General features: G+C 40.0%; 1 protein-coding gene across 7 annotated transcripts in view; it reads right to left on the bottom strand.

Moving 5' to 3' along the window:
- LOC117424190 (myosin-10-like) overlaps positions 1 to 7,511 on the bottom strand; it is a 65,432-nt gene extending 57,921 nt beyond the window's left edge. For 3 of the 7 annotated variants that reach the window (XM_058992328.1, XM_058992330.1, XM_058992331.1), the window contains exons 1-2: positions 7,347 to 7,511; positions 5,164 to 5,544 (exon numbers count right to left, since the gene is read on the bottom strand). In XM_058992328.1, the coding sequence (XP_058848311.1) occupies positions 5,164 to 5,508 (345 nt within the window). In that variant the 5' untranslated portion in view covers positions 5,509 to 5,544; positions 7,347 to 7,511. The remainder of the gene's footprint in view (positions 1 to 5,163; positions 5,545 to 7,346) is intronic. The other 4 variants (XM_058992332.1, XM_058992333.1, XM_058992334.1 and 1 more) reach the window with 2 other exon arrangements.
- Positions 7,512 to 19,454: the final 11,943 nt, after the last annotated feature.

The raw sequence follows: 19,454 nt of genomic DNA, 5'->3' as shown, positions 1-19,454 counted from the left end.
GAGTACAGCTGGACTCAGTCACTGGAAGGCAAGGCAGACCTTGCGCCCCATTTTCAAATCAAACTAGTAACTGTCACCGTATACTTAAAGCAAAAGCTTACCCTCTAATTTCAAAAGTAGGCGCTTTGAATGACAGGCACTGTAGCTGGCAAATGAAAGTGCACAGTCGGTGCAGGTCTTGATGATTGACAGTCATTTAAACGAATGAGAGCATTCTAGCGCTGCTTCAGTCAACGAGATCTGTCAGATCGTTTATCATATATACATTTATTTCAGTCTAACTCATATTTTTTGGGAATTCTACGTTTAAAGAAGCTTTACCGGATAATATCGAAAAGTAGCAAGCCTACATATAATCCCGCCTACAAACAATGACAAACAAACGCTGCCAGTGTCTATCTGATAATAGGACTGCATATAATCCACCTGATTTATATCTGAACTTGGGTTTTACAGGTAGGGTTGGCATAAAGCATTGACGTGAAAGGCGTTTTATGAAATTACATTGTTCTTATTTTTTTTATTCACAACACTAGCAGTGGCAGACATGTTTGGCTTCTAGAATGACAAAGTGGCAAGCGGGTTTCAAGGGTTCCGAGTACGATCACTTCATCAACTACCTTTGGAAGAACTTAGGAAACAGACAGCAACATACTAAATGGCACAGTAAGTAGTTTCTATTAAATTTTCAAAAGGTCTACTGTCCTTTGCTTTTTTGTTTGGGTGTGTTTAATATTGCAACAGGTCAAAGCACTGTAACACAGGGAAAAAAAAGTATATTAGAGAGAGAGAGAGAGAGAGAGAGAGAGAGAGAGAGAGAGAGAGAGAGAGAGAGATGTTTTCTGCTTCAGTTGGCTTCACAAATAATGTCTTGATAATAAGAGTGTAATATATTATTCCAGGACACTTGGGTTTAATCAATGTTCAAACATGCAACGCGTACAGTTTGCTCCCTTTTCCTCAATGCTTGGCTGAAGAGTACAGTAGCAGCAACATTTCTGCAATGACACTGTACTGGTCTAGCAATGGAACCTGGCACGCAGCAACGTGCAAGCAGTTAAACAGGACGTTCGGGGCCACGTGACGGGGGTTTGCTATGTGCGGAGATCTCGTTAGGACAACATTTAGCTGCTCCGGGGAACCCTTCCAGATACTCAGGAGACACACAAGACAACCCACTGAGACCAGCAATTACTCCAGATATCGCTGGAGCATTCTGTAAAGTGTAATTAAACTGACTAGAAATAACGATGTAACCACTGAACACAAAGTTAGGACATGCAACACAACTCTATAATCTTCACTCCACTTCATTGGTTTTCGGTTAACTTTCTTTGCCTAGGATTGTAGGGCTGAAGACAATGACACTCAGTTATTGACTATTCACAATTATCTTAAATTATGTTTCAACTCCCATTAATTATGTCTTTCTTCACCGTTAGTTGCACTATATATAAGTAGGCAAGTATAGTTTTAGTTTCACTTTTTATTTGCCTGAGCTGAATGACCATGAATAAAAAAAAATGGATTACCATAATCGTGATTATCATGATGCTTCTGGAGAAAGTAAAGATGTTGAGTTAGCAGTGGCTCTCTCACACACCAATGCAGAGCTTCCCTAGTTTGCCCTCATGTACCCGTGGAGGGAACAGGGCCAGGGTTGTCTTGGGTAAGATTCTAACTCAGCACCCCCAATGGTGTTTCACTAATCAACAGCACAGACACACACGAGGCGTGCCAGGTTCACCTCCTCATGTGCGATTGATACCTTCACTTTACTAAGGGGCACAGGGATGTGTAGCGTCTGTGTGAACCGCACAGCAGTAATCTAAGTGAGATCAATGCAGTCCGATTGCAGAAATACAGACATCACCTTCCCCAGCTCGCCTAGGCTTTATCAGTGCTGGCCGCAAACCAGCCTGCGGCCTGCTGCAGGAAAGGAGTGGTTTGGGTTGAAACACTTTACTGACATTTCCTTCCTGCCTGTCACTGAACTGAGGAGAAAAATCACACTGAATCTACGGGGTGACAGATTTAGGAGATAAACTGCGTCCACAACAGACACATCTGCAGTAGGTTCCCTCTTAGAAAACGTTTATGAGTTACTGTGTTATAGCTCCAGGTAAAGGGCTCAAGATATTTTTTTTCAAAGCCAAGTTGTACAGTAAACTGCTGCACTGTTACACGAATCCAAAGATACCGTTCAGGTGCACCTCTTTGACGTTGGTTAAATACATTGCTACACAGCAAGTATTTATGGGCTTAAACTTTTTTCTTCAGGACCCTATACTTCTCTTACAATTAACTACCACATATGTAGCTTATTATCATTCTGTGACTTGGGAAAGCAAGGTGCTAAAATTTACAAATTATCCTAGAGACAGGGAAGGAGGTGTCACATATGGCCCTTTTTGTATATATGAGACAGTTCAAATGACTAATTAACAAATGAGTAATTAGTCATCTACAAAGGCATACAGAAGAATTATATGAGATAGTTCTGCCTATACTTTTTTGCTTTTGGAGGGGTTTCCAGAGTTTCAGTTTTAAACTGAGGGGGTCAAAATGAGAAACACTTTGATGTACAGCTTGTTATAGAAACGGTACAGAAATAAAAATAAAAGAACACTCCTGTTCACAGGTCAGATTAGAAACAATGAACAGAAGGAACTTCTCCCAGCCGCTGGAAAGATTTAAACAGAATGGGAATTGTTTGGCATGACCAGCTTGCTATCTCTCCTGTAGAGAGAGAGACCTGGAAAATAACTCACCTCATACCACTTGCGCTCAATATTTCTGTTTTGCAATGAGCTTACACGGCTTTCAGTGCTTATTGCCTCTCAGGTTACTCAGTGGAGTAACAGGGACAATTCATCTGCACACTTTCCTGAAGCATGGCTTAATAAAAATGCAGTCGTAAGAGGATGCCGTCCTGAAGTAATAACCAGGCACATTAATGAAATGAAAATTCCACTGATGAAGTAACAGAAGCTGGCTTTGCAGTGTAAGTGCTATTACTCTAACACAGCTTAACTGCTTTAAAAGGGAGTCTGTTTTCATGCTTTAGAACAGGCTCTGTTACAAGTAATGGTACTTGATAGATATGCTGTACCATTCCTTTCAAATACAGTCCAGTACTATAAAATCATCAAATCATTAACAGAGCACTAATTGTAAGACTAACACTTTTAAGCACTTAGAATGGCTAAATAAGTCACTAAGCAAAGAGAAAATAAAATAAAAACACAAAATAAAAAAAAATCAGTCAGCACCTTCAATTATTTTTTTTAATATTACACTTATCCTATAATGGTCTAAAAATGTGAATTATTCAGCCAGCTGCTACTTATTACAAAAGGGCCTGTTACAGCAGTATTGGTCTTCTGTGACTCAGCAAGTGCTTCTGTGACTGATTTAGCAGCGAGCCGAGATATGGCAAAAAGCCACTTCTTACCGGCGCTGCAGGAGGGCAGACCTCAGCGGAAAGGTGGCTGGAGTCTCCTTGTGATTGCTGGCAGCCCTGACCAGGGATCATGGAGATAAGCTGATGCATTCCATTAGCTCTTTTCAAGCTGTTGCAAAGTGAACTTTATCTTGCATCCAATAAGCATGTATTTTAAGAAGCAGTGTGCCTGCATTTTTCTTGGCCCCTCTGATACAGTAACAGGTCCGATGGAAAATGTCACACAAGTCAGATATATTTTTTAGGCAGATGCTTCACAAATAATCTTTTGTTTTACCACTTAGCAAATTTCAAAGCTCAGTGGGCATTTAAAATGCATAAGGGTCCGCTAAGCACTGATCGTGTCTGTCTGTTTGGCAGTACGTCTGTCACTAACTGCAACAAGGTGAACACGAGAACTGTCTTGAATTTTCACAGGTCTTCTCCAAACTGTGTTTATGAAATAATGGTAAATAAATAGAGGCAGGCACATCGATTCTTTTCTGCCCTTTCTAAATATAAACTCTATAGTATATAAACTGCAGCTCTTTTGCTGTTGCATTAGGGGCCTCTATTCCCAACCGAGATTCTATTCAAGGATTCCATGTCAGCATCTAGGTCAAGATCATAAAAAAGACATTTTCTGGGGCAACATGAAATGATTAAAGTCCTCAATATAAAGATGAATCTGCTGCTTTGTTTAAAGCATGACATAACAGTATGACCCTTCAATGCATCCTCAATCTAGACTTCTAATAATGAAAATAATGGCAATTAGAACGTGTACTGTACATCTTCAGAGTAACGCGGCAGCGTTTATTTTAAATTGCCTAAAACAGTTGCAGCTGGTGGCACTTATTCGAGGGCGTTTTGGCAACCAGACTTGAACGGTAAGAGACGTTGTTGCCCATGCCTGCTTCAGAGCTGCAGTAATCTCTTTGAATATTTTACCAGGACAAACCCAGTGAGATGAAACATACTGTACAGCGTCCCAGGGAAACATAACAGAAGAGGCAATTAAGTTTGGTTAATGTTTGACATATAAAGGTTAGACAGTGATATGGGGGGGGGTCCATATTGCAATGAAAATTTCCACTGCCAGTCAGCATCAATTCATCACTTGTTTGTCTTAGAAGACGCATTATCCCCCCCCCCCCCCCCCCAAAATTAAGCCTTCACTTTAAATGCTTATCACTGCAGAATACTCAAGCCTTCTTTCTGCAGAGTGACTCCTATTTTAATGATCTAAGGGATAATGGATATAAACTCTGATTGAGTCTACCAGGACTTCCATATTCCAGAGTGTATGTCGCTCATGCATACCCAAGGTAATCTAATGCACATGGCTTCTAAAGTGTAATAAATTTTCCATGACCTGTGAATGTTCCTAAAGTCATTTGAATTGCTATCCCAAACCATATAAGGGCACTGAAATAGTTGTGAAGTGTGCAATACATCATACATCAAATGAATGCATGAATACAATGCGTAACTCATGAGATGAGAATTAAAACTACAAGTCACAGCCACAACACCAGCCACACACCCCGACTCCAAATTCAATGCTAGACAAACTCCAAACAGACAAACTGTTCCAAAACTCAACCATGGAAGCCAACATCTTTGCCCTCCAGACCCCACCCTGCTATTTCAGCCACATTCCCAGGGAAACAACCCCTGGTTGAGGGAAACCGTGGGAAGGAACGAGCGGAGACACTCACATATATGAGCCCAGAGTAGTAACGGTCCTTCAGGTTGTGCAGCACAGAGGCCTCGTTCAGGCAGGTCAGCTCGGCCATGTCTTCCACCTTGCTGAACTTGGGTGGGTTCATCTTCTGGACGTCGTCCTTGTTAACCACGGTCTTCTTGCCGTTCTCCGCCAGCTCCACCACCACCTCGTCCCCACGCTCCTCGCGGATGCTGGCCGCCTCAAAGCCATGCCGCTCCGACGGGATCCACACCAGCTTCTTGGCGGTCCAGTCGGCCTGCGTGGCCGGGTTGTACACCACTGCCCGGTCCACAAACAGGTACCGCTCCGGGTCCTCCTGCCCACTCCTCTGTGCCATCTTCAGCTACGGAAAAAAAAAAAAAAAACAGGTCCCCTGAAATGAGAAAGGAGGATGTTTATAAACCTTGTACTGTATTGGGGTACATTCATTGTACTCTATTGGGGTACATTCAATGATTTTTAGATATACATCTCCTTCTACATAAATTGGTTTAGCTAAATGTTCTGTAATGTTTCATTGTGGCAGTAATTACAATGAGGTACTAGCATGTGCATAAGCCTCAACGTTCTACATTGTGTTTAAGTCTTACTATTGTACTAGCATGTAAATCTCTATAGTACTTAATGTGTTTCAGTATAAAAAACATGTCTGTGGTTTTCATACTTAAATATATAAAACAGTATTTAGTGTTGAGGTAGTTTAAACAGAGACGCATTTCTGTTCTGATAAATACTGAACATACCCTAGGAAGCAATCCCAATGTACACAATACTTAATGTGCAATTATTGCCACTTAAAATGAAATTCAAACAAAATATCCAGACATTGAGTTCTGGATGACGTGGGTGTTTCTGGTAGCGCCAACTGAAGTATGGCACGCATCCACTTTCCATTAAACAGGCTATCAACATCTCGAACGAGGAGAAAGGAATATACTGTACAGTAGCCAGCAGCCCTGTATTCCCCGCCTATAAATCACAGCAGCTCTCCCAGATCTTACACTGCACACTGTGGTGTGACTCAGGCATTCGCTGGCCTGGAGGAGGAGGGGTACAACAGCTGCACCCCCACATTCAAAGAATAGATTTTGATCTCAGATAAGGGTGTGCCCTTACTTCCCACTGCCTGTCCCATTGAAGAAGGACTTGTAGTCCAAAACGACCTGACAGTTTTCCTTTTTCAAATTTATTTACATACCACAAAAAGTCGTTGTTTAGGTCTGATAGTGTGCATACCGGCTCAATATTGGAATACAGCAGTCCTCCCAAGGACAGCCAACGAGTAGCAGTTCCCTGTATGTGAACTCAAATGCACCAGCTGGAACGGGTTACAAAAATGACTGAAATAAAGGTCGACTACTGAAGCCTATAATAACTGGAATTGATTGTGGATCACAGTTTAACCAGATCATCATGACGTGTTCCGTTATTTTAAATTTAACCAGGAGTTAGTAGTTTATTATTGATTCGCTGCTGATTAAACTAGAGCTAGGCTTTGCCATGGTTTGCCAGCAACGCGTAGGACCCGCACAAACGTAAGTGGGTCAATTCCTGCTTGCTGTCACAGTGAATGTGCTGTGCAATGTGGCGCACTGGTGGGGTGCCGCCGTCTAGTGTATCACTACTGGGTTAACTACAGACTGCGAAATCCGCCCAGATAACGGGAACAAGGTAGCACGTTTTATCCAAGCATGCATTTTTCCTAAAACAGTTCAAATACACGGGAGTTAATTATTATTAAAATAAATGAATGCGATTATATATATATATATATATATATATATATATATATATATATATATATATCCTCTAGCAGTAATACATTGAAGAGATCATGTTTGTTAAGTCTACTGCATGTTGCATTCTCAACCCCACTCCAAGTCCTTCTTAACTATTCTCAATGAATACTGTCTGGAACAAAAAAAAAAAAAAAGTAGAAATTAAAAAGTTGATCTGTTGAAATGGACTTAACGTCAACATACACTGATGCATTTAAATACGAAGCAAGCATGTTTATTGTATTTATTTAATAACGTCACGTTTCTATAGAGAGCGAGTTATTTTCAGTCAGAGATGTTTAATTTAATTTAAGACTAAATACACCTCCATCTCTGCTATCATAGAAAAAAATTAGCTACTTAAGAAAAAAAAAAAAGACAGAGCCTTTCAACTTACCTGACTCAGCCCGAAAACAAAAATAAAAACCACTTTTAAAACGAGAAACAGCACACCCTCTACAATGCTATTTTTTATTCAGCGGGTTCTATGGAATTCCACTCTGCAGAGGTTCTCTCGCGGTTGCTCCTTTTTTTGCAACGAAGAACCTCCCCCACGACCCAGACACCGCCTCAACCGAACACTAGCAAACGGCTTGCTGAGGAATTCTATTGCCTGCTGGCAACGCCAATCAAATAAACTCTGGAAGCCGTTGGTCAGACAGACAGTCCACTTTGGAACGCCGACCCACCTCCCTATATTGTGCTTGGTCTGCCCTGGCATCACGCCCAGCGACGTTTCGGTGCATGGCAGCGTTTGTTTTTTAAGTGGTCAGCACCATGCCCGTCATTTTTAGCCGCCCTGCCCATCTCGCTTGGAGGGTACGTTGCATTTGATTGGCAAGTGGGCAGCACGTGAAGAGGATGCAGTGAAGATCAATAATACAAAACAAAACAAACCAAAAACAAAAAAAAAAAACAGTCTTTGGACTGTTGCATTATTTTTTTTTTTTTTTTTTGTAGATCATCAAAAAATCCCAAATGAAAAAACGTATTTATGTAAATGCAAATAAGAATATCGTCGTCTTTTTCTCTATTGTTTCTCCGCCTCGCTCTCCCCAGTTTCATATCGAATGACATCATTCCTTTGCATCTTCCTTTTGGGAGATGCGAGGGAGCGGTGTGTGGGGCGACCTCTTGCGTCCAGCATGCGATGGTTGCAGCTTGTTATTATACTGTAATTAGAAACGTTATTTTCTTAGAATTAAACATTGAGAACTGCGCTTTAATATATATATATATATATATATATATATATATATATATATATATATATATATATATATATATTATAAATCAAATAATCCACAGCTGTTTGCCTCTTAAAGGAATATACTTAAATTATTCAAGATCTTTGCTTTAGGGTTCTGCTGAATAGTCATAATGGCTTTGTCCAGAACCTTTATTTTAGTTTTAGATCCTGTAAAGAAGTATTCTTGTATTCTGAAAAAAAAGAAACTTCTATGAAACTTCTGTGTGAAACCAAAGGGTCCAAACAAGCACATTAGTACTGTAGTAATATAGGACCCATAGGAGGTCAATATTTAACACGGGTTTTCATCGATTCACAAAACAGAAGTGTTGAGACTGAATATTCTATTGTCAGCGCGACCAATGAACTCGAATCTGCTGCTCGTAGTTTACGGATGTGTGGTGGGAGGGTGTGCTACTTAACTGAAAAGCTTGTTCTGTCTGGAGGTTCCCTCTTTTTTGATGGTCCTAAATGGATAGCTTATACAATCCAATTCATTTAATTTATGACCAGTTTACTATCCTGTTACAGCGTGTGCGTGTCCGTTGTCATTCTCAGCTGTAAATTCTGCCTATGAGTTTGATAGTGATATGTTATACTTACAGTTGGCACAGTGCAGAGGAGGCAGAAATTACACTTTCACACCCCCTAGTGGTTACTTTGAAAGCACACCTCACTGTAGAAGTTTTTTTAGTTAGTGGATGAAACAGGAATTACCAGTAGTTAATAAACCCTGTAGGTGATGAGCTTAGCAAGAAGCAAACACGGAGAACGCTAGAGAATACAGAGTATATGAAGCAGCTAAGAAATTAAATGTTTAGAACATATAGGAGGAATAAAGGATCCTTTTATAAAAGCACAACACCTTACACCGTACAACGATACTTGCTTTTTGTTCCCATTGTATCGGAATGCCCAGTTTTAGTAATAATAAACTCTGATCAATATTATACAAATATTCACTGGACTTTGTTGATCATTGGTCTCTCAATCAGGACTATTACTGTGTTGACACAAAAGCCTTTCTTAAAATGTAGCATTTGCACAGAGCAGATAAGACTTTTTCTTCCCTGACTATTTGAATACACATCGCAGCAAAGCATTCAGTTAAAACAAAAAAATCATTTTCAAGCACCATTCAACAGCCTGCTTTGCACTCTCCATCATCAAACAAAGGCACAGTGATAGAACAAGGAGAAAAACTTAAGGTAAAGCTGAGGGAACATTAAGCCACTTTTTCAGGAACAGTGACTTGAAAGCTGGTTCCAGGAGACCTAGTTCGAGGCTATGTGCTGTATCAAACCCCAAGTCTGCCCTGGTGTGGCATGCAGCGGCCTGAAACCTTGTCTCCTGAAACCAAGTTCCAAGACTCAGCTTTAAACATTACCCTCTATTTGTTTAAACTCACTCGTGCGCGGGTTTGGGTCTAATTCAGTTCTCTTTGCCTCTTCTTAAAAATGCAAAGCTCTATGTAGTTTACTTCCCTTGTAGTCCAAAATATACAAAGTGATTTTTAAAGTCAGCAATGTGAAAAAAAAAGTCTTATGTAAGATGAAATTAGTTCAATAAACAAAGGACTGAAATTCAGTCACAAAATTGGTGCAGAGCGGTAGGCAGAGGAGCGTGACTGTCCAAGCTCATCCCAGACATGCTCCATTGGTTTGAGATCAGGGGATTGTGGTGGCCATGGAAGATGTCTGAAGTCTCTCTCTCATGCTCCTCAAACCAGTTGCACTCATGGGTGGAGGAGTGCATTATCCTCTTGAAAGCAGACATTACATGCTCGGGTACAATTGCAGCATTGTTAGGGGACTTGATCTGCAATGATGCTTAAGTAAACTACAGCATTCATTCAGCCTTGTAATCAAGGGACCGGGGCATACCATGAGAATATTCCCCACCCACACCAGGGCAGAGCCAAATTTAATCGGGTATAAATGTCATAATAAAATGGCCAGACAGTGTACCAATTACAGACTGAACATGAAAAGAAAGCACTTTAAAATCCTTAGGACTTCATGCATATGTCATGCAGCTTGGCTGTCTCAAAGACTGTTTTTTTAAAAAAATGAGTATTAATATGTAAATCAGGCCACTGTGTTTTTTCTTTCTTTCACAAACCAAACTAACCGGTAATTATCCTTCGTGTCTCATTTCAAAAATTTGAATGGAGATCGCTTTCTAATTAACCTCTGATTATGCAGCTGTGGCTCAATGTGGGTAATTTATTATTATTGAATTTGGTATTACATCGGAATATTGCACCTCTGGTTAGATTAAGGGAATGTGAGTTGACGGGGGTTTCATTAAGGTATCTGTTCCTTAGCTGAATCGTTTTAAAGACTCAATATATTAAACACATGTGATGCACTTGCATATAGATCAGTTTGGAGAGTTTGTCTTTTATAGGTGTTTTTATATTCTGTAGCCTATGTTTAGAAAATACATTGCTGTATGATTATTCTATGTCTTCTAAAAATTTCACTAAGTTAAAATAGTAACTCTATTTATTAATTTGTCTAACTACAAATGCACGATAACGTAAACTACATAAAACGTGTGCTATATCCTCCCCTTATGATAATTATTTCACAGGGTTCAATTTTGACCAGTTTTTATTTACTTAAATAAAAATAATAGTTTAGCTAAGCACATATATTCACCAAATTAGTAAAGTAAACTACATTTGATTCAGTAAATGCCATTAAAATGCCACATTCCTTAAAGATTTACAGTACGGCTAATTAATTAAATACACTTAAAAAAAAGAATGCATTTACAATAGGTGGCCACCAGGCTATGCTGTGGGACAGATTTACCCTGTGATGCAAAATTTGGCACTATCAGCTGGTACATTGTCGTAGATATCAGTACGGTATGACGCAGTTCGATATGATACAGTACGAAAGATTGCCTGCAAAGTTACCATGGAAACTTGTGGCCCAATGGCGTCAACTTTTGAAATTCTACACATTTGCTTACTATTTAAAATGTGATGTGTGATGCGTGTTTTAAGCCACCAGAGGCCAGTATAACCTCATCAGATGTCTAGAAACACAGGACTTGGCATCAGATTTGCTGTCCCAGAGCATTATTGATCAGCAAACGATTTGCAGACATCAGACACGACCTGGACTCCTGGCTTCTGACTCATTCACATCCCTCCCCTGTGTACAGCTTGTTATAGGTTGGGACAATTCTATGGCTATTGGGAAAGCACAGTAAAATTATATATATATATATATATATATATATATATATATATATATATATATATATATATATATATATATATATATATATATACAATCCTCCCAGCCGGCTTCAGTTTAACACTGTTTCCAGTTTTCACACATAGATAAGAACTATCAGAGAACTGCATCACATCAATATCAGGGTCTGCTATACTATCTGATGATGCAGAGCTAGACGCCTTCATCTTCAATATACAGTATATGTTGACCGGACTGCTCCTCAGTGTTATTTTCCCATGTAATCTACACAGAGGTGTGTTTGGTTCCCATGGGAAAAGCCCTATGGTTCAATATCTGTTTCTTGAGATTTCCAAAGTCCTGGAACATCTGGTCACAACAACAAGTCCTGAAGACTGGAGCTCCACAGATTGCATTTCCATATGGTGCCTGAAACCATTAACCAGACACCTCGATGGTGATCTGACTTGTGAAGCAGCTTCCAGAGATGTTAACAGATGATTGAAAGCTCAATAACCACTCCTGCAGATGAGCCTGGTCCTTTTGCATAGTGGCCAAGACACGCGCTGGGTTCGCCCATTCTCCAGCCAGTTACAACAGCAAGTGACGCTGTGCACAATGAATGCATGTAAAGGGTTAATGATGAACCACAGTGTGGCAACAGCAGTGGTGTTGTCCTAGATCTGAAATATGGATTTTCTTAAACAGGAATTATTATATGAATTCACATTTTATTTGTATTCTGAACTAACACAGATAATAGGTCACGTGTTTATGTATTTCTACAAGTATTTCCACAAAGTGTCTTTCTCCATCTTGTCAGAATGCTTTACTTTACATGTCCGTGGGTCAATGGGAGATCAACGATGTCTGAGCTGCCAATAGAAAATAGCACCGGAAGGACATTCCGGTGTGTTCCGGCTTGACTACAGCACTGGGCAACATACTGTGTAAAAAAACAGACTGTCTCAGTATCTATATATTACGTAACTATACATGAGTGCATCAATCAAATAGGTTTGGTTAAAAAGAAACAGGATGAATAGAGCTGCAAATTAAAACATGCTTTTACATTTCTGCTACCAGCTGAAAGCTTCACACATTAATGAGCCTTGATGGCAGCTCAATTTGCCACAGGATCTTTTTATTAAACATCTTGGGCAGCTGTCACTCTCTCTCTCTGCTAATGCTGTGAATAATGATCAAACTAATCAGAGTCTCCCTTCATCCCTTCAATGCAACGAAACAGCAGGTTGGCTTCTCATACATAGCTTGCACCTAAAAATGTTTTGAAACCCTTACCACAGTCAAAGCTAGCAGTCTTCTGAGAATTTTATTTGAAAAGCCCTATTTTCTTATTCAGCAGAGGAATTGTTGCAAACTATAGTAAATGTCATCAGTGGGTGATCTCAGAGTATAAGATGTCGATTTAATGTGTTTTAAATATTATGTTTTTATTTAGAAAATAAGTAATATAAACAAGAAGGAATTCCAGATTCAATTCAAGTTTAATGATGCTGACATACAGTATATATGCTTGGATAGGGCTGAGACACTCTCTGATATAGTACTATTAATGTCACCAGCCGTTAGGTGAACTTTCTCATCGGTAAACTTCAAAGTGCGAAAGAGTGTATAAAAGACAGCTTTAGAATATCTGTCATCCTGGAGATTAAAACTAGAGAGTCTTGGGATATATGTGTAAACATGCTAAACTGGAGAAACTGCAATGCTGTCGTCAGTCTGTCAGTGTATCCGGCTGCAGTTCATTGGAGTCCCTGAGAGATGTCAGAATCGCAATGAAGTAAGGCCGTTTGGGAACACACCTAACTGTGCGTTGAAATAGTTGAAAACTTGGAAAACAGACAATCAGATTAGCTTTGAAAGGAGAAGCCTGCTCCACCCCGCCTCACTGTCCAGAAGTAACCACACCAAAGTCCACAGTGGACCTTCCAGTTCTAGAAGGTCTGGAATAATGTTTCACTGTTTTTTTTTCATTGCTTTACTATAGTGTTTGTTCGCTATTTTGTTATGTAATACTTATCTCTTATGGTATTGACTGTGGGTTGAGATTTATATGTGTAGGTGATATGTATGTGGATGTATATTTATATATGAGCGTATGTTTGCATTGCAAGATTATGTATTTTAAAAAAAACGTAATAAAACAATTTAAACAGGGTACTAAAATAAACAAAATAAATGAAATGACAAACAACGTTGAAACGTTTATCATTGAACGTATTTAGTTTCTTTTCGTATTTCTAAATTGAGTGTTGTTAGGTGTTTAGAGTTATGAATGAAAAACGGACAGTACCGGCGCAGTCTTTTGTACTGTGTGCCGAGGCCGGCCTGACCATACGTGACTTATTATCTGTGAATTATTAAATAACGAGGCCTCCTGAATGCAATGGCTCGGGTGCTGTCTTCCAGGTTAATACAGTAGCTGTGTGATGGCTGGCTTGCTCCCACTGTCAGTAAAAAAATGACGCAGACTAGGGATGACTCACCATGTCCCCTAGGACGAGACATTCTCACAGCTGTATCCATTGTCAATGGACCTGCGTCACACAGGCCAAGCAGAGTGTGGAGTGATTATGCCCATACAGACGAGGTCTCTAAAAATGTCATCTACAGTGCTGCTTATTACCTGGGCTTATCCTGAATGAATGCTAATGTTATGACAAGGGAGGAAAAAAGAAAAGAAAAAGCAACATTATGGGCGATTTAAAAAAAAAAAAGTGAATTCCGTTGAAGTTTAATTAAAGATTTGATAATTTTTTTTTATTTTTTTATTTTTTTTTACAAAGGCCTTTTTTGCTCACAAGTGGCAACATTATTCAGTGAAAAAAAAGAGATGCATTAGTATTTAAAACATTGGCAATTGAACACATCCAGGTCCGGAAACCATCAGCAGTTCACTGAAGCTGACAGGATGAGTTCAAAGTCGCAGGAGCTACTGGTGAGAGCAGGTGGTAATTACATTGCCAGAGGCTCTCAGGCATTTCACGTTAACGCAGAGAGGGGTGTTAAGAACTCAAGAGATGACTGGATGAGCTTGGGTGCCTTTGAATTGGTGGGTGGTTCAATCCCCAGCATGGGAGAATGGGAAAGATAATCTGACAGAGAAAGAGTGAGAGACTGGAAAAGACCAAGGCCACAGCACAGCTGACTGCACTATAAAAAAGTACTGTAATTATATAAAGAAAATAATATGTCTAATTGTATTATTAATGAGCAAAAAAAGGGGTGATAGAGAGAGGGAGAGAGAGAGAGATAGAGAGAGAGAGAGAGATGTTTTCTGCTTCAGTTGGCTTAACAAACAATGTCTTGATAATAAAAATGTTAATGTTTAGTCATTAACAAAGTTGGTAGAACTTTAGATTATGGGGCATTCATAACCATGTTATAACTATGAGCAATGCCTTCTCCACCATGGTACTGCTAGAATAAGTGTGTGATTAAATTGCTTGTACCATGGCAATACCATGTAATTACATCAGGTAACACACTGTTGTAGTTACCAATGGTAATTACCCAGTCATTACAATGTAATTACATGTTTATTCATGCCTTGTCATCTTTGCTACCAAAAGGTTAACAAGTGAACAATCTTTATCAGAATAACATGATAGACAGCTGCTTGCTGGACAACTCAAGAGGCCTTGCTTTGTAAAGGGATATGCATTTCCTGCTCCCCTCATGTAATTTATGTACCTCGAAGCATCTCTGTGTTCCTGCGTCAGTCAAGGCTAATCAGGCGATTAACCTGACACCACTTAAAGTACAATGTGCAGCAAGGGGAAATCCATGTTTTAAGTGTTGTGAATCTACAGTGTGGCGGCTGGTCGAATGGGCTTTGACTACAGATAAATCTACAGAAAAACGAGAAGGGAAAATTGTGAGGGTAATGGGAACGAAGACATTTTAGAAATGTATTTGAAAGGAAAACTTAAACTCAGGCTCTACAACACACAACTGAGTCAGATCCCATCCACACATGTAAATACAGCACAGACTCTTCTGTAGATCCTGCCGTTTTTAAACGCTTTGTTGATGGATCAAAAGGAATTATGTTAGGGATGCAAAAGCGTTTTTTTTAATTGCGTTTCCAGCTCAGAAAACGATCCTGTGGCTTTGCACACCCTTTAAAGGTCATCGTAAAACGAAAGCCTTTAGTGGTGGCGTGGGATCGCAGTTCAATGCTTCTATTGCTTTTAAAGATGTCATGGGGCTAAGGGGTTGGTCTTATATTTAATTGAATCAACCTTTATCTGAAATATCAGTAAACAGGATGATAACAAATAGTATGTAATGAAACACGACTGAGCCCTGTTAACATGTGAGGAAGATAATCAAATGCTGAAGCAAAGAGATTTAGCAAAGTACCCCGACTAAATGAAAGAAGCGAATGGAAGCCAAAACAATCAAGTTGCAGATGTCAAACACATACTGTTTTTAGAAATACAAACCAAACTGTGTTAGGCAAGTTCTATTTCAAACATAAGCACAACAAATGACATTAGTCTAATATTGGGAGGACACAATAATTATGAATAGAAAGACCTGCACAAAACAGTGAATGCGATTTCAAGGCCATTCATCTTAATGACATGCAGAAGAGCTGTCCGATTCTTTTTGGATGAAAGAGCCCCAACAAAAAACAAATCATTTCTAAAAATATGAGTTTAGCTTTAGTTTAAACTAAAACGTTGACTAAATAGAAGCAATACAGTGCTCTGGACACAGCTTTTTTATATTCTACATCGATTTGGTTGCAATTGAACTGTACCTCGCCCTCTTTTCAAACCCGTTAGTAGCCTTGCATGGGATCCTCACCTCTAAACCACAACAGACCTGAATATCTCCATTACACAAATAAAGTCCTGTACGGTATTACAGGGAACCTCTAGAGGAGCTTTGCAGACTTGAGTTGTGTGCTGTTGACACTGCTGTTCATCACAGGTCAGCAAGCTGCACCGTGGGATTCACACCCTTGTCTCTAACAAGAGCTATTGCTAGGGCTGCGATTGATGACTGCACACATCTGGGGACCAACTGAAGAGCTGTCAGGAGGTGCAAGGCCAGACACCTCCAGGCTCCCAAAACGCTTGACAGCAGTTTTACAGTCCAGCTGACTGCTATTCCATAGGCTCCCTGAAATACAGTGGCACAAAATGACCTGTGAAGACTGGGAAGCATGGGCTGATGGTCCCCACACCACACACACACACACACACACAGGCACACATGCATTTACTGACACTGGGAACACACTTCCGATTCTGACAGCACTGGATTGACTGTGTACAATATTTTCCTCATCACCTCTTGAGACCCAGTGCATTTGTATATTACCGTATGCATATAATATTTACTTTAATTATCCTGTACTCTGTGTAAACTTTCAGAAAACGAGTTCTTATGGGTTTCTCCCTGCAACATAATTCACATCATCCATGCTGAAAAGTGGTCAGTTTCATATCCCATTGTCTGCGCCTTTCCCTTGTGGCTCCTGGTATTTCTGTAGTTAATTATTCATAGCAATGTACTGTATGCGTGCTGATAATTACAGCAATGTCAATTGAAAGATATTTGAAATAACCCTGTTCTAACTCCAGACTCAGCTCTAACTCCAAAAACAATGTTCAAAGTCTGTTTTAATGAAGGCAATCTCTCTATATTTTTGTATTCATGAAAATGTCACTTGCCATGGAGAGCAGTTTCTAAACACATTTCCGCTTGCTGGCTGACCTAGTCTTTATACCAGAGACAGGTTAGCAGTGACTCACCGGGCCTGTTTGCCTCTGCTCAGTATTCATTAATGTCTTTTAGCGTGACTCCCAATACCTCAATTAACTTGTTTCCCATCCAGCATTATACACAATAGCTTTGCCAGAAAGCTGTCAAAGCTGTGGGTGTATGTCCCTCTTGCCTCTAATATTAATGAGTTCGCTTAACTGGCACTCATCTGTGCTTGTCTATTGTCATCCCAGATGCATCACTGCGATTCCCTTTAGGACCCTGATGAAGGGCAAAAGCTTTGGCTTTGAGCTCTGTGGACCCAGGTGTGAATATGGATTGCACTGTATGTGTGATTAATCTGTTTAGCTGGCTCATTCAGCTCCCTAATTCGTTTTTGTGTATTAGTGCTTGTGAAAGGTGCTCTATTGCAGGCTATCTCTCTCTCTCGTTCTCAGTCCAGGTTTCAGGTTTGGGATCATGCACACCCTGGTTGAAATCAAAGTTTGCATCACATCATTTCCTGACTTCCTAAACCTCTTTTTCATTACAAATTCAACCAAATCACTTGAATTTGAACACACTTTGTAATGAGCTGACACAATCTGACTGAAACCAGCAGCCCAGATTAATGCTTCGCTTCACAATGTCTCCCATGTGGCTCGGGTCCCCAGTATCATTAGGCTGGAAAATGAAACGCCATTTGGTTCTATAACCTCTCCCCCCCCCCCCCGAAAATGATAAAAAGTATTTTTTGTCATGCTGTGGGAGGCAAATGAATAAATACAAAATGCTAATATTTTCCCTTGAGAGCAGTGGTATTCAGAATTACCGACAGGAGGGGAGGTGTGCTTGATCTAAGGAGGCTGTGTGGTCCAGTGGTTAAAGAAAAGGGCTTGTAATCAGGAGGTCCCTGGTTCAAATCCCACCTCAGCCACTGACTCATTGTGTGACCTTGAGCAAGTCACTTAACCTCCTTGTGCTCCGTCTTTCGGGTGAGCCATAATTGTAAGTCACTCTGCAGCTGATGCATAGTTCACACACCCTAGTCTCTGTAAGTCGCCTTGGATAAAGGTGTCTGCTAAATAAACAAATAATAATAATAATAATATCTACTGATGCCTTCCAAAGAATGGTTGAAACACACGAACAGTGCGTCCCTGAGTGGCTTACCTGGTAAGGCATGATCCCGGATCACGTGGTTTGAGAGCCGTTTTGTGTTGTGGCTGTGCAAAGTTGCTGGTCTTCACTTGGGATTCCACAGGGAGCATCACATTGGCTCTTGCACACTCACAGATTTGGGAGACAGAATTGGCATAGGTCTTTCTGCTCTCACGCTACGGCGCATACTAGCCAGACGCACGCTGACAAGAACCTGGGTGTAATGGAAGGTCGTGTCTGCAAGTGAAGAATTGTGTGTAACTGATAATGTGTTCAAATGAATACGTGCAGAATGTATTGGGCAGTGATGGTTATTGTGTTGGACTTTTTTCTGTTGTCCCATTAATCTTTATTTAAAAGCAAAAGAAAGTGTCTGAAAAACATGTGTGTTTCAATTGGAATAACCCTGTGAATAGCCAAAGTCATTTTCACAGTATTTCTCTTTCTTCATGACCAAGGGCTAAAGCACCACTTCACTATTTTTGACAGCAGCGTTTTTACACGCTGAAAATAAAACAAAATGCAAGGAGGTTAATTTGAATAATTCCCACACAACTGGGCTGCCCAGTGAAGCACTTGCCTGAAATCCTATCACACCAAGGGATTCAGCAAGAGAAATATATATTAAAATCAGAACTGGAAATATGCTAAGCAGTTGTCAAAAACAATCATTCACGGTAGAAGGAAAGTTTCATGTTAAAGTATGGATGCATTCGTGTCACCAGTGGAACGCGACAAGATGCTGTGGCCTCATTGAAGTGTAACTGGCAGTTAAACAAACAAATAAAAAACCCAGGAGGCTGGTCTCACAAAACAAATCAATAAATACGATTCTACAAAAGTATTTTGGTGAGTTGCCACTTAAATCCAGACAGAAACATTTGTGTATGAAGATCCTTATAATGTTTTCACCCTAGGCTTTCAAACAGATATTTATTTAACCTAGAGCAGTACCAGATGTCTGGCAGGATTTTCCAAAAACACTGTTATTGTATAGAACTCATGGTATAGTAACGAGAGCTTTATTATAAATGTGTTAATTAAATCAATCCGTTAATGCTTTGAAATTGAGTTGAGGAGGCGTTAACACATTTCTCGTTAAAAAACTTAATTGTCGCAGGTCACGTACATCACTTCCTGT

The sequence above is a fragment of the Acipenser ruthenus genome, chromosome 19 (assembly GCF_902713425.1).
Source record: "Acipenser ruthenus chromosome 19, fAciRut3.2 maternal haplotype, whole genome shotgun sequence".
In the NCBI taxonomy this organism is placed as follows: domain Eukaryota; kingdom Metazoa; phylum Chordata; class Actinopteri; order Acipenseriformes; family Acipenseridae; genus Acipenser; species Acipenser ruthenus.
Note: the sequence above shows the minus strand (reverse complement) of the source record. Positions and strands in the feature narration are given on the sequence as shown.